The sequence below is a fragment of the Semicossyphus pulcher genome, unplaced genomic scaffold (genome assembly GCF_022749685.1).
Source record: "Semicossyphus pulcher isolate SPU_LCO1_2020_fin unplaced genomic scaffold, fSemPul1.0.p SCAF_2, whole genome shotgun sequence".
NCBI classification, from domain to species: Eukaryota; Metazoa; Chordata; class Actinopteri; order Labriformes; family Labridae; genus Semicossyphus; species Semicossyphus pulcher.
Window position 1 is genome coordinate 36,116,957 of NW_027211693.1, and position 15,724 is coordinate 36,132,680.

The 15,724-nt window shown below is 41.7% G+C and overlaps 1 protein-coding gene across 3 annotated transcripts in view; it reads right to left on the minus strand.

Annotated features, from left to right (window-relative positions):
* Positions 1-5,490: 5,490 nt before the first annotated feature.
* fbxo38 (F-box protein 38) overlaps positions 5,491-15,724 on the minus strand; it is a 57,184-nt gene continuing 46,950 nt past the window's right edge. For 2 of the 3 annotated variants that reach the window (XM_069670437.1, XM_069670436.1), the window contains exons 15-21: positions 15,516-15,616; positions 13,499-13,601; positions 13,020-13,186; positions 12,266-12,411; positions 11,522-11,625; positions 7,618-7,731; positions 5,491-7,435 (exon numbers count right to left, since the gene is read on the minus strand). In XM_069670437.1, coding sequence (XP_069526538.1) covers positions 7,257-7,435; positions 7,618-7,731; positions 11,522-11,625; positions 12,266-12,411; positions 13,020-13,186; positions 13,499-13,601; positions 15,516-15,616 — 914 coding nt within the window. In that variant the 3' untranslated portion in view covers positions 5,491-7,256. The other variant, XM_069670438.1, reaches the window with a different exon arrangement.

Sequence of the window (15,724 nt, forward strand, 5' to 3'; positions counted from 1 at the left end):
GTCATAGTGTGTGTGGTGTATATTGGCGGGGGGTCATGTGAAAGTCCTGCTGACCCTGTGCCCTGAACACTTTTGACTGCTCAGAAAATAAATACAGCATTTCCTGTTCCTGCCCCAAACATGTGGGGGGGGGGGATCTGTAATGATGCTGCTGTCAGACTCGTCATTTAGGAACCGGCTTCGTTCTGCTTCAGATCCAAAGTGATTCAAACACACACGATAGTTTTAGGTTTGCTTGATGAAGAGTATCTGACCTCTGACCTGATATGTAGATAAACTCTCTGTTTCTGTCTCTGACTGTTTCTCATCGTCTCTGCTGCATCACCAAGATTTACCAGGACTGTTATTATACTCTGTGTGTGTGTGTGTGTGTGTGTGTGTGTGCGTGTGTGTGTGATGGTCTTACCTTTTCTGTTTCTTCCACACCTCCTGACTCTCCCCCTGCTTGTTCTACATCAGGTCCTCTGGGGTTCTGGTCCCTGATGGTTCTGGTCTCAGTCGGCCCTACAGTGTGAGATAAGATGTTGATGTCAGACTGCAGAGACTCGATCATTTTTACCCCCTCCCGACACACACACACACACACGCATACAAACACACACACACACTTGATAACAATTATAAACTTTTACCTTCATGTCTCATTAAAGAAAAAAAGTCTGTGAGGTCTTTGCTGGTCTGAGGAGGTCTCTGCGGGACTGAGGAGGTCTTTGCCGTTCTGAGGAGGTCTCTGCCGGTCTGAGGGGTCTCTGCGGGACTGAGGAGGTCTTTGCCTGTCTGAGGAGGTCTCTGCCGGTCTGAGGAGGTCTCTGCGGGACTGAGGTGGTCTCTGCCAATCTGAGAAGGTCTCTGTGGTACTGAGGAGGTCTTTGCCGCTCTGAGGAGGTCTCTGCGGGACTGAGGAGGTCTTTGCCAGTCTGAGGAGGTCTCTGCGGGACTGAGGAGGTCTTTGCCGCTCTGAGGAGGTCTCTGCGGGACTGAGGAGGTCTTTGCCGGTCTGAGGAGGTCTCTACTGGTCTTATTGGTTCAGATGACTGGGATGCTCTCTGTGAGATGAAGAGTATTTGTTTTTCTAAAAGTCAGGATGTCTCATCAGAGTGAGACTCTCTCTCTCTGTGTCTTTCTCTGTCCGAGTCTGTCTCTCTCTCTGTCTGTGTCTCTCTCTCTGTCTGTTTCTGTCTGTCTCACAGTGTGTCTGTGTCTCTCTTATGAAGCACATTGGCTTGCAGGCTGTGCATTCCTTTATTACCTTGTATGGTCAGTTGGGGGCGGAGCTGACACCAGGGAATGCCCCTCATCCGTGACTGGTTGGCTGACGTCACAGGAACACATAAGGCTGGAGTGGTGACCTTAGATACGTCTGAGAAAAGATGGAGGGAGGGAGAAAGGATAAACGGAGGAAAGGAGGAAGGGAGGAGGAGAGGGGGAGGAAGATTGGGAGGGGGTTAGGAATAGAGGAGAGGAAGGAAAACAAAGACAATGTAAAGAGAGGAGGAAAGTGAGCGATAAAGGAGAAAAGAGAGAGATGAAAAAAGTTTGAGCATTTTCATATTTCTCCTAAATTTGGTGTTTTTCTCAACAGACGTCAGACTGAACGGTCTAAAATACCGAAATCCCACATGGAAAAAATTACACTGCTGTGGGGGGGGGGGGGGGGATCTAGTTAGTGGCTAACAGGCCTGATACTCAAAGTTTTTGGAGCTCCACTTCGAAGGTGTACCGCCCACCTCTGATTGACAGCCGTTAACATTCTTTTTTTTATAAATTTCATGTTATTTTGTCTCAAACGGTCGTGTCTACATCACCATCGACTGGCAAGGCCCAGGGCTGATTTAAAACAGTAGATAGCTTTTGAGCCATTTCCAAACCATGAAATGCAGATTTTTTATAAATTTGTCAAGAATTGTCAGTATTAACACCAGAATTGGTGTGTTTCATCACAGTAAAGCAACATCATTTACATTACAGCTCAACAAACATGTTTAAGTAATCTGTCAAACTCTGTGAGTCGGGGCAGACTGTGAGAAATACTCTCTCAGCCAATCACATCACTGGTCTCACTGCATTGATTGCTCAGCCAATCACAGGGAAGGATCAGGTGAATAAATGTGAGGATGTCTGAAGGTGCAGAGCAGCGACATGAACACAGTCTGTTAATCAATACACTGATTATACATACAGACATTACAAGATCAAATCAATCCCACAGGGTTCAGTTGTTATTCTACTGTCACATGTCAAAAAAGTGTCCTTTAGTACTGATACACACCATAACCCAACAAGGCATGCTGCTGGAGGCTATTTTACGTTACCAAAATGCAAAACCACATCAGGTCAGCATCAGTAGCATACAGGTACCAAATGATATAGCACAACTAAATACTATATATTGTTTTTAAAGAAGAGCATTACTTACAGAGAAATTTCAGTCATTAATATCAATGTGTATGTCAATGGGCTTTCTTTGTAAACATCTATACGGTCATGATAAATTCAGATGGAGCTTGTCTGTTATTTTCTTTAGCTTGTTGTTTGATTTGTGGCAATATTTATTTTGTTAGATGTGATGTATGACTTATGTGTTTGTATTGTGATGAACTGTGCCAAGGTGTATTTTGTAATGTCACGCTGTAAAATTTTGCGGACCCCTGGAATAATAGCTTCTGCTATGCTGAAGCTAATGGATATCTAAATAAACAAACGAGTTTGTGATGAGTTTCACAATAATACATGAACTGATGGTTTTAAAGGTTATAAGTGAGGCTGTGAGGCGGTGTATCCATGTATTTACGTGTGTGTGTGTGTGTGTGTGTGTTTCAATCGCAGGACACATTGTGTGTACCTTCATCATGAACATGTCAGCTTAGACCGTCTGCTGTTAGCAGCTACATGCTAATATAGAGCCACACACACTAAAACATGCTAACAGCTAAGCCAGAGGAGCTAACTTGACTCAGCTGTTAAAACTCATGTTGTCTTGTTTCTCTTTATTGTCTCTGCTGACTGAGCACAGATTATAGTCCCTGCTAAAGTCGATGTGTAAGTAAGATGTGTGTGTGTGTGTGTGTGTGTTGGGGGGGTGGGGGTATGAACCCCCCTGTCTGTGTCTGCTCTGTGTCTCGTGTCTTAATAAGGTAATGTTTGAATGTTTGAAGATGGCTCACTGTTTACAGCAGCAGAGAAGACTGACTGCCTATTAATGATGTTAACCAAGCATGGACACACACACACGCAGACACGCACACACACGCACACACACACACACACACACACACACACACACACACACTCTTGTATAAACTTCTCAGTGTTTCCCTCATAAGGACACAAACTGAACTCTGATGAAGTTCTGTTCGATCACAGAGGAAATGATTGACTCACACACATTCAGGTAGAGTATCTTATATCAGTAAAGTGACGTGACCTGTGGTGACGGAGAGCGTACATATATAAGCCCATGCCATCACAACAGATGTCCCTTTGAATCTTCTTGCAATAAATCTGCAGATGAAGGGTTGAATATTGGTGAAGGATAGCTGGTGGCTTTTTTCCCAAGACGCCCTGAACTGCACTGTTGGTGTATGCAGGCAGCACTGACCCCTGTGCTCCAACACAGGAACAAGTGGAGCGGGACAGTATGGCCCATCTAAGTCACGTAACTAGGCCTTGCTGTCATTCATGTCAAAAGGGGACAGGGGTGGCACTTTGCCCTAAATCCCCATTCTTCCCAAAGAGGTGGGCTTCTGCCCACTCTCATCTGGTCATAGAGCTGACAGCGTACAGACATCAGGCCTGCAGGAGGAACAGTGAGGGCCTGAAGGCTTCATGTACAGGCCACGTCTGAATTTTACTGCCTGTCTGCCTTTCTGCTGCTCTCAGGCCTGATACAGATGTGAAGATAGTGAAGGTGATGAAGATACTGAAGATGGTTGTTATGGTGGAGATGATGAAGATGGGGTAGATGGTGGAGATGGTGAAGGTGTTGAAGATGGTGGATATGGTGGAGATGATGAAGATGGTGAAGGTGTTGAAGATGGTGGGCATGGTGGAGATGGGGGAGATGGTGAAGATGTTGAAGATGGTGGAGATGGTGAATATGGTGACAATGGTGAAGGAGTTGAAGATGGTGAATATGGTGGAGATGCGGGAGATGGTGGAGATGGTGAAGGTGCTGAAGATGGTGGAGATAACATAAGTCTTTAGTCATCCCACAACGGGAAAACTTAGTGAAACAGCAGCAAAGTGGATGGTGCAACATTACAGTAAAAAGCATATAAAAATAAGTACACAAGTGTAAAGAGTGGAACAGACCCAATGAGATGGTGAAGGTAATGAAGATGGTGGAGATAGTGAAGGTGTTGAAAAATATGGAGATAGTGAAGGTGATGAAGGTGTTGTAGATGGTGGAGATGGTGAAGGTAATGAAGGTGTTGAAGAAAGTGAAGGTGATGAAGACGATGAAGATGATGAGATAGTGAAGGTGTTGAAGATGGTAGAGATGGTGAAGGTGATGAAGATGAAGATGAAGATGGTGGAGATGGTGAGGGTAATGGTGATGAAGATGGCAGAGATGGTGAAGGTGATGAAGGTCATGAAGATGGTGGAGATGGAAAAGGGGATGACGGTGATGAAGATGGTGGAAATGGTGAAGGTAATGAAGGTGATGAAGATGGTGGAGATGGTGAAGGTGATGAAGATGGTGGAGATGGCGAGGTGATGAAGGTGATGAAGATGGTGGAGAAAAAGTAGATTATAAAAGAAATAGACTGAAAACATGTCGAAACACGAAGATGAAACATGCTTGTTTTTGTGACCACTGAAAATTCAGAGAACATCTTCTGACCTTTGACCTCTGTTTAGTTCAGTCAACACTTTGACCTCTGTATCAATGATCCTTGATGGACATGTAAGAACTTTAACACTGAAGATGAGAAAGAGGAGCCGAATCTGTTCAGTGTCACAGGAAGTCCAACAGCAGACACACAGTCCCTCTGTTTACACTGTGTTTGAGTGTGTATTCATGTCTCTTTAACTTGTCACACAGCAGGAAGAACAGATTTGAATGAATCCAGGTATAAACAGAGTTCAGGTCCTCTTCATCATCTTCATCTTCGGTCGAGGAGCTCAACATTTCTGCACTTTTAAACATGTAAATCACTGCAGATCATCTCATCACTTTAAAAAATTAAAGTATAAAATCCTTGAATAACGTCCAGTCAGAATCCTTTGGATGTTACAATCAGGTGCTTTTGTTTAAAGCAATCGATCAGTGATTGAAAAGTAAACCCGTCACAGATCTTAGTCATATGACCGGACAGCTGATTAAATTACTAAGGATGAATGGGGCAGGAGGTGAAACAGGGGTCTGAATGTTTGGGACCCATGTGAGAGGCTCTGCCCTGTTCCTGTTGGAGCTCAGAGTGACATCAGAGTAATCAGGACTCAACAGTCAGAAGAAGAAAATCAGGACAACAGAAGTGATTTCTCCTTTTTTATTTTCAGTTTGTGAAATAATCTGATTCTTTATAAACATATAAACACGATGGAGTCATTTTATTTTCATCACACCTGTACACAAACACATCGGCTTCAGTTTATTCTACCTGAAACTGAATTCTGGACATTCACTGTTCTCAATGACTCTGTTTATGATTCTTTATTCAAAACCTGCACATCTGAAGAAAGACACCCTGACCTCTGATAAGTCATTAAACCAAACACTCTGCAGGATGCACCAAACTCCTCTGAACCTCCAAATACTCAGAGGAACTGAGCGTCTCAGAAAGAGAAAAGAAAGAAGAGTGACGCTTTAAACAGTTTAATGTTCAGAAGGCTGAGATCTGAATATAAACACGTTCAATGTGACAGATTTCTATAAGGCTTCACACTGACGTTCTGTCTTTGTTTATTTCTGTTAATCTGTCAGATTATCCTCAGCTCTTTATCCTGATAATCACAGTCTGAATGTGTTATAATCCAGCTCTGTGCAGGACTATAACACACAGAGAGGAAACATGTTGCCAAACATAAAGCTAAAAGTAAACAGTCTGATTTGTGTAATTTAATCTCCGGTTTGCACACTTCTTTAATCTCACCATTAATCAAAACAAACAGAAGAAAATAAATTAAGCAGAATCTGAGCAGCACACAGGAGAAGAAATGTTCAGAAACTTCATGTTAGAGTCTCAGCTGCAGCTTCAACAGAGCTGAGGTCTGCTGCAGGTTTAACATTTAACATTTAACATTCAAAAGGTCTGTCTGTGTACATGATCTCAGTTTACACACAGAGGAGGAGGAGAAGGAGGAAGATATGAGCTCCTCTCCTCCTCATCACTGCACTGTCTGAACATGAAGGACACTTAAGAGAGCAAACAGGCAGATCTGAACATCTGGCTTTTTTTTTAAGTCCGTCTGAAGTTTTTCTGTTCCTCTAATAGGCTGAACACAAACTGACTCTTTCTCTTAGATAACTCTGCAGCTGCTCCATCAGGGCTGAACGTCTCTGTTCGGTGTTAAATACGTGTAAAATGTGAAACCAGGACACTGTTCTGTCTGACTGTGGAAGATGACAGGTGGACAGGCGGAGGGACAAGTTAAGGACAGGTGTACAAACTGAGGACAGGTGGACAGACTGAGGGACAGACTGAGGATGTGGACAGACTGAGGGACAGGTGGACAGACTGAGGACAGGTGGACAGACTGAGGGACAGACTGAGGACAGGTGGACAGACTGAGGGACAGACTGAGGATGTGGACAGACTGAGGGACAGGTGGACAGACTGAGGGACAGACTTAGGACATTTGGACAGACTGAGGGACAGACTGAAGGACAGGTGGACAGACTGAGGGACAGACTGAGGACAGGTGGACAGACTGAGGGACAGACTGAGGACAGGCTCAAGACAGGTGGACAGGCTGAGGACAGGTGGACAGAGTGAGGGACAGGTAGACAGACTGTGGACAGGTGGACAGACTGAGGAAAAGGTGGACAGACTGAGGAACAGACTGAGGGACAGGTTAAGGACAGGTGGACAGACTGAGGGACAGGTGGACAGGCTGAGGGACAGACTCAAGACAGGTGGACAGACTGAGGGACAGGTGGACAGACTGTGAACAGGTGGACAGACTGAGGGTCTTCATCTAAATGTGTCCTCATGTGAACAAGCAGAAAAACACTAAGCAGACAGTCAAGCAACAGAACCACAGCTCTTTCTGTCTCTCTACCTGCCTGTCTGCCTGCCTGCCTGTCTGTATGTTTAGATGTATTCGTCGTCGACAGGCTCTCCAGGTGTGTCACAGTGATGGAGGAAAAGCACCACCACCCTCTGAAACACGCCCTTCTTGCTCTGTCGCCGCTCTGAGATCTCCTCCCCGATGGTCTCCATGCAGATGTCAGCTGACAGCTGGCCTTTACGCCGTGGGGCATAGATGGTGGCTGGCGAGGGTCAAACAGAGAGGACACATGTCAGTTGCCTGTAAGGTTAGATTCTTTGTTAACCCTGACTGTTACAGGAAGGTGAGTCTCCTAAGTGGAGGAACTGATGGATGAACTGATGGATATGTTGGTGCATGGATGGATGAACTGATGGATGTATGGATGTTGGGTACTGAACTCACTGCTTTCATCGTCCTCAAAGTCGTAGCGGGCATAGCTGTTGGGCTCAGCAGCTCTCAGGGTCCTCAGCCAGGGGAAGTCTGTGATCATGCTGTAGGGGGCGCCATCCACCACTCCTGAAACACAACATAGAGCACAGTTCACATTAAAGATGGATAGTGTGCTTCCAATACAGCTGACTTAAAATCAGTAAATCTCTCTCTCTCTCTCTCTCTCTCTCTCTCTATATATATATATCTCTATATAATATATTTTGTCGGTTAACTGGTTATTAACCGTTAAAAACCGTTAAAAAAATGCAAATGCTCATCCCTAGTTGTGATGTTAGCTATAGCAGAGTTGTGATGTTATCTATAGCCGAGTTTTGGTGTAAGCTGTAGTATAGTTGTGATGTAAGCTATAGCAGAGTTGTGATGTGATGTTAGCTATAGCAGAGTTGTTTTGTTAGCTATAGTGCAGTTGTTTTGTTAGCTGTAGTATAGTTGTGATATTAGCAAAAGCAGAGTTGTGATGTTAGCTGTAGTATAGTTGTGATGTTAGCAATAGCAGAGTTGTGATGTTAGCTTTAGTATAGTTGTGATGTTAGCTATAGCAGAGTTGTGATGTGATGTTAGATATAGCAGAGTTGTGATGTTAGCTATAGTATAGTTGTGATGTTAGCTTTAGCAGAGTTGTGATGTTAGCTGTAGTATATTTATGATGTTAGCTATAGCAGAGTTGTGATGTTAGCTGTAGTATAGTTATGATGTTAGCTATAGCAGAGTTGTGATGTTAGCTGTAGTATAGTTATGATGTTAGCTATAGCATAGTTATGATGTAAGCTGTAGTATAGTTGTGATGTTAGATATAGCAGAGTTGTGATGTGATGTTAGCTATAGCAGAGTTGTGATGTTAGCTATAGTATAGTTGTGATGTTAGCTATAGCAGAATTGTGATGTCAGCTGTAGTATAGTTGTGACGTTAGCTGTAGTAGAGTTGTGATGTTAGCTATAGCAGAGTTGTGATGTTATCTGTAGTATAGTTATGATGTTAGCTATAGCAGAGTTGTGATGTTAGCTGTAGTATAGTTGTGATGTTAGCTATAGCAGAGTTGTGATGTGATGTTAGCTATAGCAGAGTTGTGATGTTAGCTATAGTATAGTTGTGATGTTAGCTTTAGCAGAGTTGTGATGTTAGCTGTAGTATAGTTGTGACGTTAGCTGTAGTAGAGTTGTGATGTTAGCTATAGCAGAGTTGTGACGTTAGCTGTAGTATAGTTATGATGTTAGCTATAGCAGAGTTGTGATGTTAGCTGTAGTATACTTATGATGTTAGCTATAGCAGAGTTGTGATGTTAGCTATAGCAGAGTTGTGATGTTAGCTGTAGTATAGTTGTGACGTTAGCTATAGCAGAGTTGTGATGTGAGTTGTAGTATAGTTATGATGTTAGCTATAGCAGAGTTGTGATGTTAGCTGTAGTATACTTATGATGTTAGCTATAGCAGAGTTGTGATGTTAGCTATAGCAGAGTTGTGATGTTAGCTGTAGTATAGTTATGATGTTAGCTATAGCAGAGTTGTGATGTTAGCTATAGTATAGTTGTGACGTTAGCTATAGCAGAGTTGTGATGTTAGTTGTAGTATAGTTGTGATGTTAGCTGTAGTATAGTTATGATGTTAGCTATAGCAGAGTTGTGATGTTAGCTATAGCAGATTTGTTTTGTTAGCTATAGTGCAGTTGATATGTTAGCTGTAGTATAGTTGTGATGTTAACTATAGCAGAGATGTGATGTGATGTTAGCTATAGCAGAGTTGTGAGTTAGCTATAGCAGAGTTGTGATGTTAGCTGTATTATAGTTATGATGTTAGCTATAGCAGAGTTGTGATGTTAGCTATAGTATAGTTGTGACGTTAGCTATAGCAGAGTTGTGATGTTAGTTGTAGTATAGTTATGATGTAAGCTGTAGTATAGTTGTGATGTTAGCTATAGCAGAGTTGTTTTGTTAGCTATAGTGCAGTTGATATGTTAGCTGTAGTATAGTTGTGATGTTAACTATAGCAGAGATGTGATGTGATGTTAGCTATAGCAGAGTTGTGATGTTAGCTGTAGTATAGTTATGATGTTAGCTATAGCAGAGTTGTGATGTTAGCTGTAGTATAGTTATGACGTTAGCTATAGCAGAGTTGTGATGTTAGTTGTAGTATAGTTATGATGTAAGCTGTAGTATAGTTGTGATGTTAGCTATAGCAGAGTTGTGCTGTGATGTTAGCTATAGCAGAGTTGTTTTGTTAGCTATAGTGCAGTTGTGATGTTAGCTGTAGTAGAGTTGTGATGTTAGCTGTAGTAGAGTTGTGATGTTAGCTATAGCAGAGTTGTGATGTGATGTTAGCTATAGCAGAGTTGTTTTGTTAGCTATAGTGCAGTTGTGATGTTAGCTGTAGTAGAGTTGTGATGTTAGCTATAGCAGAGTTGTGATGTGATGTTAGCAATAGCAGACTTGTGATGTTATATATAGCAGTTGTGGTGTAAGCTGTAGTATAGTTGTGATGTTAACTATAGCAGAGTTGTGATGTGATGTTAGCTATAGCAGAATTGTGATGTTAGCTATAGTATAGTTGTGATGTTAGCAATAGCAGAGTTGTGATGTTAGCTGTAGTGTAGTTGTGATGTTAGCTGTAGTAGAGTTGTGATGTTAGCTATAGCAGAGTTGTGATGTTAGCTGCAGTATAGTTATGATGTTAGCTATAGCAGAGTTGTGATGTTACCTATAGTATAGTTGTGACGTTAGCTATAGCAGAGTTGTGATGTTAGCTATAGCAGAGTTGTGATGTTAGCTGTAGTATAGTTATGATGTTAGCTATAGCAGATTTGTTTTGTTAGCTATAGTGCAGTTGATATGTTAGCTGTAGTATAGTTGTGATGTTAACTATAGCAGAGATGTGATGTGATGTTAGCTATAGCAGAGTTGTGATGTTAGCTGTAGTATAGTTATGATGTTAGCTATAGCAGAGTTGTGATGTTAGCTGTAGTATAGTTATGACGTTAGCTATAGCAGAGTTCTGATGTTAGTTGTAGTATAGTTATGATGTAAGCTGTAGTATAGTTGTGATGTTAGCTATAGCAGAGTTGTGCTGTGATGTTAGCTATAGCAGAGTTGTTTTGTTAGCTATAGTGCAGTTGTGATGTTAGCTGTAGTATAGTTGTGATGTTAACTATAGCAGAGATGTGATGTGATGTTAGCAATAGCAGAGTTGTGATGTTAGCTTTAGTATAGTTATGAAGTTAGCTTTAGCAGAGTTGGGATGTTAGCTATAGCAGAGTTGTGATGTGATGTTAGCAATAGCAGAGTTGTGATGTTATGTATAGCAGTTGTGGTGTAAGCTGTAGTATAGTTGTGATGTTAGCTATAGCAGAGTTGTGATGTGATGTTAGCTATAGCAGAATTGTGATGTTAGCTATAGTATAGTTGTGATGTTAGCAATAGCAGAGTTGTGATGTTAGCTGTAGTATAGTTGTGATGTTAGCTGTAGTAGAGTTGTGATGTTAGCTATAGCAGAGTTGTGATGTTAGCTGTAGTATAGTTATGATGTTAGCTATAGCAGAGTTGTGATGTTACCTATAGTATAGTTGTGACGTTAGCTATAGCAGAGTTGTGATGTTAGTTGTAGTATAGTTATGATGTAAGCTGTAGTATAGTTGTGATGTAAGCTATAGCAGAGTTGTGATGTGATGTTAGCTATAGCAGAGTTGTGATGTTAGCTATAGCAGAGTTAGCTGTAGTATAGTTGTGATGTTAGCTACAGCAGAGTTGTGATAGCTATAGCAGAGTTGTGATGTTAACTACAGCAGAGTTGTGATGTTAGCTATAGTAATGTTGATTTGTTAGCTATTGCTCTGAATGTGAATGGGTTAGTGTGTAATTGTTACCCTCCAGTGTGTAGATGTCTCTGCCCCACGGGTATCTGGGAAACTTTTTTACGTCTTCCTCAGTCCTGGTGGCTTCTGGGAAGAACTCGTACTTTATCAACTCTCTGAGGATGGACAGACAGGCAGACAGGTCTGAGTATTGACCACTTCACAGAGACGCTAATCAGATTACAGTGCTCATAATGATGCTGTTTAAATCAGCGTCCCTTACAAAATATACTAAATGTATATGACCAAATCAACAACCATGACCACTGCTGCTGTCACTGTGGTAACAACTCACTGTGGTAACAACACACTGCCAGGCAGGAGACGATCTGTGTTAAGACGTGTGAACACTCATTGCACGAGAATAATCTGACTCTGTGCACCTGACCACTCAGATTCAGAGTTTTCACTTAAACAGAGTCAGTTTACATGAACACTGACTCTGTTTACGTGAAAAGTTGAACTCTGTTTACATGAACACTGACTCTGTTTACGTGAACACTCTGACTGTTTACGTGAAAAGTTGAACTCTGTTTACACGAACACTGACTCTGTTTACGTGAAAACTCGAACTCTGTTTACACGAACACTCTCTGTTCATGTGAATAATCTGACTCTTTATGTGAATAATCTGACTCTGTTCATGTGAATAATCTGACTCTGTTCATGTGAATAATCTGATAATCTGATTCTGTTTTAAAATATGATAAAATAATCCTCTATTAATCCCCAGGGGGGAAATTCGGTTTCACTCACTGGCTGATGTTAGCGATGGTGTCCATCCAGCTGCGGATTCGAACCTTGTTCCGGATGTTTGGAGGGTTGCTGAACTCATGCACAAGAGCTATGTGGTACGGATACGGACCTTGGAAGAGTTGCCGCTCCAGAGCTACAGAGTCAATCTGAAGACATGGACACAGGCAGAGAGAGAGACAGACTGAGAGACAAAAATGTTATAGAGAGAGAGAGAGACAAAGACACAAAGAGGCACACTGCAGTTCTGCCTCAGCACCGTATTGAAGCTGTGCCGTCGTACAGCCTTTTCCATTTTACATTGAACCAAGCAAGTGTGTGTTTTTACAGAGTTCCGGCGTTGTGGAAGCAAAACATGCCAGGTGTAAACAAACAGTGCGTGCTTCGAATACAGATGAAATGTGTCATGCTTGTTGATCCTTCGTCAATAAAAAAAAATGTCTTACAAAAAAAAAAAAAAGACGAAACCTAATAGAGGCATAACTATCCTGCCTGGAACTGGCAGTGTATAAGGGGCTACAGAGAGAGAGAGAAAGACAGAGAGAGAGAGAGAGAGAGAGAGAGAGAGAGAGAGAGAGAGAGAGACAAGTACAGGGAAAAAAACTGTTGTTTTCACTCTGCACTGTTTTTAGCTGAATATGCTGCATGAAACTAAAAATATCCGACTGAAGAGAGACGGATTCTCCTTTTAGATTTTTCAAACACCATGTTCAGGGTTCAGTTTCCATGGCAGCAGATGACCTCACAGGTGACTCACCTGGTGCATGGGGCGCATGTAAATGATACGGTTCCTCTCAGGAGGCATCCTCAGGATCTGATCCAGGACCTGCTCCATGTCCAGCTTCTTACACTGAGCATAGTCAAACCTGTTCACGATAGGGGCGCTTTCCACCCGCAGCTGCTTCAACACCCGGCACCTGGTGGCTGCACACACACACACACACACACACACACACACACACACACACACACACACACACACACACACACACACACACACACACACACACACACACACACACACACACACACACACACACACACATTTAAACTTAAACTGGTATAAAACTGGAAGCTACATAAATAAATGTATTTATACGGCATATAAACACTGAACAGTAAGAGCTCCTTTCAGAGTTTTAGTTAATGACAATTAGCACTTTAACACACACACACACACACACACACACACACACACACACAGATGCAGTAACTTTAATAAATAGTGGAGGTTACCGTGGATGAACATCATCTTGGGGCAATCTTTGAGGACCAGGTCAGTGATCCCACAATTTGTAAGTGTGACGCCTACCAGGTTCTTACTCTTCAGAGATAGAACCTGCACCAGAAAGACTAATTTATATACTTAATAACATATAATACAATGATTACTTGAATAATTAATGCTAACAAAGTACATACAGTCAGTATGTCATTAATACTAACAATGTACACACAGAATGTCATTAATACTAACAAAGTACACACAGAATGTCATTAATGCTAATAAAGTACACAAAGTCAGTAGATCTATAATACTAACAAAGTACACAAAGTCAGTATGTCCATAATATTAACAAAGTACACACAGAATGTCATTAATGCTAACACAGTACACACAGAATGTCATTAATGCTAATAAAGTACACACAGTCAGTATGTCAATAATACCAACAAAGTACACTCAGAGTGTCATTAATGCTAACACAGTACACACAGAATGTCATTAATGATAACAAAGTACACACAGAATGTCATTAATGCTAATAAAGTACACAAAGTCAGTATGTCCACAATACTAACAAAGTACACAAAGAATGTCATTAATACTAACAAAGAACATACAGAATGTCATTATTGCTAACAAAGTACACACAGTATGTAATTAATGCTAATAAAGTACACACAGTCAGTATGTCAATAATACTAACAAAGTACACACAGAATGTCATTAATGATAAAGTATACACAGAATGTTAATAATGCTAACAAAGTATACACAGAATGTCATTAATGCTAACAAAGTACACAAAGAATGTCAATAGTTCTAACAAAAAACAACCAGTATTTCATTAATGCTAACAAAGTACACACAGTATGTCATTAATGCTGACAAAGTACACATAGTCTGTCAACAGTCCACTAAAAGCAGACCTGCCAACCTTTAAAAAGGTCTTGGAGTACCACCCTATTTCGAAAAAATGTTCATCTCACGTGTGTGGCCAAAAATAGACAGAACACATACAAGGCCGTACGCAGGGTTTAATACCCGCACCCACCCGACCCATTATGAGAGCCAATCAACCATCCGAACACACAAAATTATGCATTAATCAACCACCCAAACCTGACCCGCAAACGGCCAACTTTATGCATTATAGTAGCACAACTGTCAGGAGGACTAAGCGCTGCGGCGCTCTCCAAGATGTGTGTGTGTCTGCGTGTGTGTGTGTTTGAGGAGGGGGAGAGAAGGTGGAAGTTGGAAGGTGGCATGTTCATCTTTCCTGGTCACTTTCTAGGAATTTCTGCAGCGCATGCACTCGCTTTTTTTTTTCCAGCCAGGGGTGCCATGATCTACTCCTCTCATTACAATTACGGGTTTGTCAAGTAAGTAACACATGACCGTTGAACAAGCAAGCTAGCTTGCCAATACATAGCTACTAGGCTAATGTTAACTTAAACTCAATTCACATAGTGAACTTTCCACATCCACCCAGTTCATTTACCTTTGCCCTGTCGGTTTTCCAATCCTAGCTGACATTACTGTCTTTTGAAATGACATTACGCACTAGTCAATCATCGCCGCTTGCCAATATTATTTTTTGTAGGTGGGTGAAGGTAAGAGGAACGAATCTAGCACTATGATTTGTCAATGATTTTCTTCTTCCTTTGCATTTCAGCTGGCGAGATGCTTGTTGGCATATTGCTGCTGCCTCTTGCTGTTAGACTTGAGTACTGCACAATTAGTCAAACTAATAAGCATAGACTTGCTCACAAGGTGTCACCAGCTTTTTGCGTACTTTACGGTGACAAATTACACCAGCATACTTCGATGTGAAAGTGCGTACCTGCTACGCAAAATGCGCACAGGTTGGCAGGTCTGTAAAAGCTTTGACTTCGGAGGAGCAGCACGTAAAGAAAGAGGACATGTTGTTCCTCCTTGTTATATTTTACTTTAAAAATCACTGTGCAATAAATATAAAACACTTATAAAGAGAGACCATCAGACTGTAATGATGAGGTGAGTGCGTACCTGTACATGGTCGTCCTCAGTGACAGGGTCTGACGTGCTCGTAGATTTGTCAGACATTCGTTTCCTCCTCACTGACACTCTAGGCCGGGACCTGGACAGATCTGCACAAGACAGAGCACAAAGACAAGAAATATTATATTATAACATATAATATTTTAAATTAACAATTAAAACATTAACAACAGTCAGTGCTTCACATTCAACTTCTA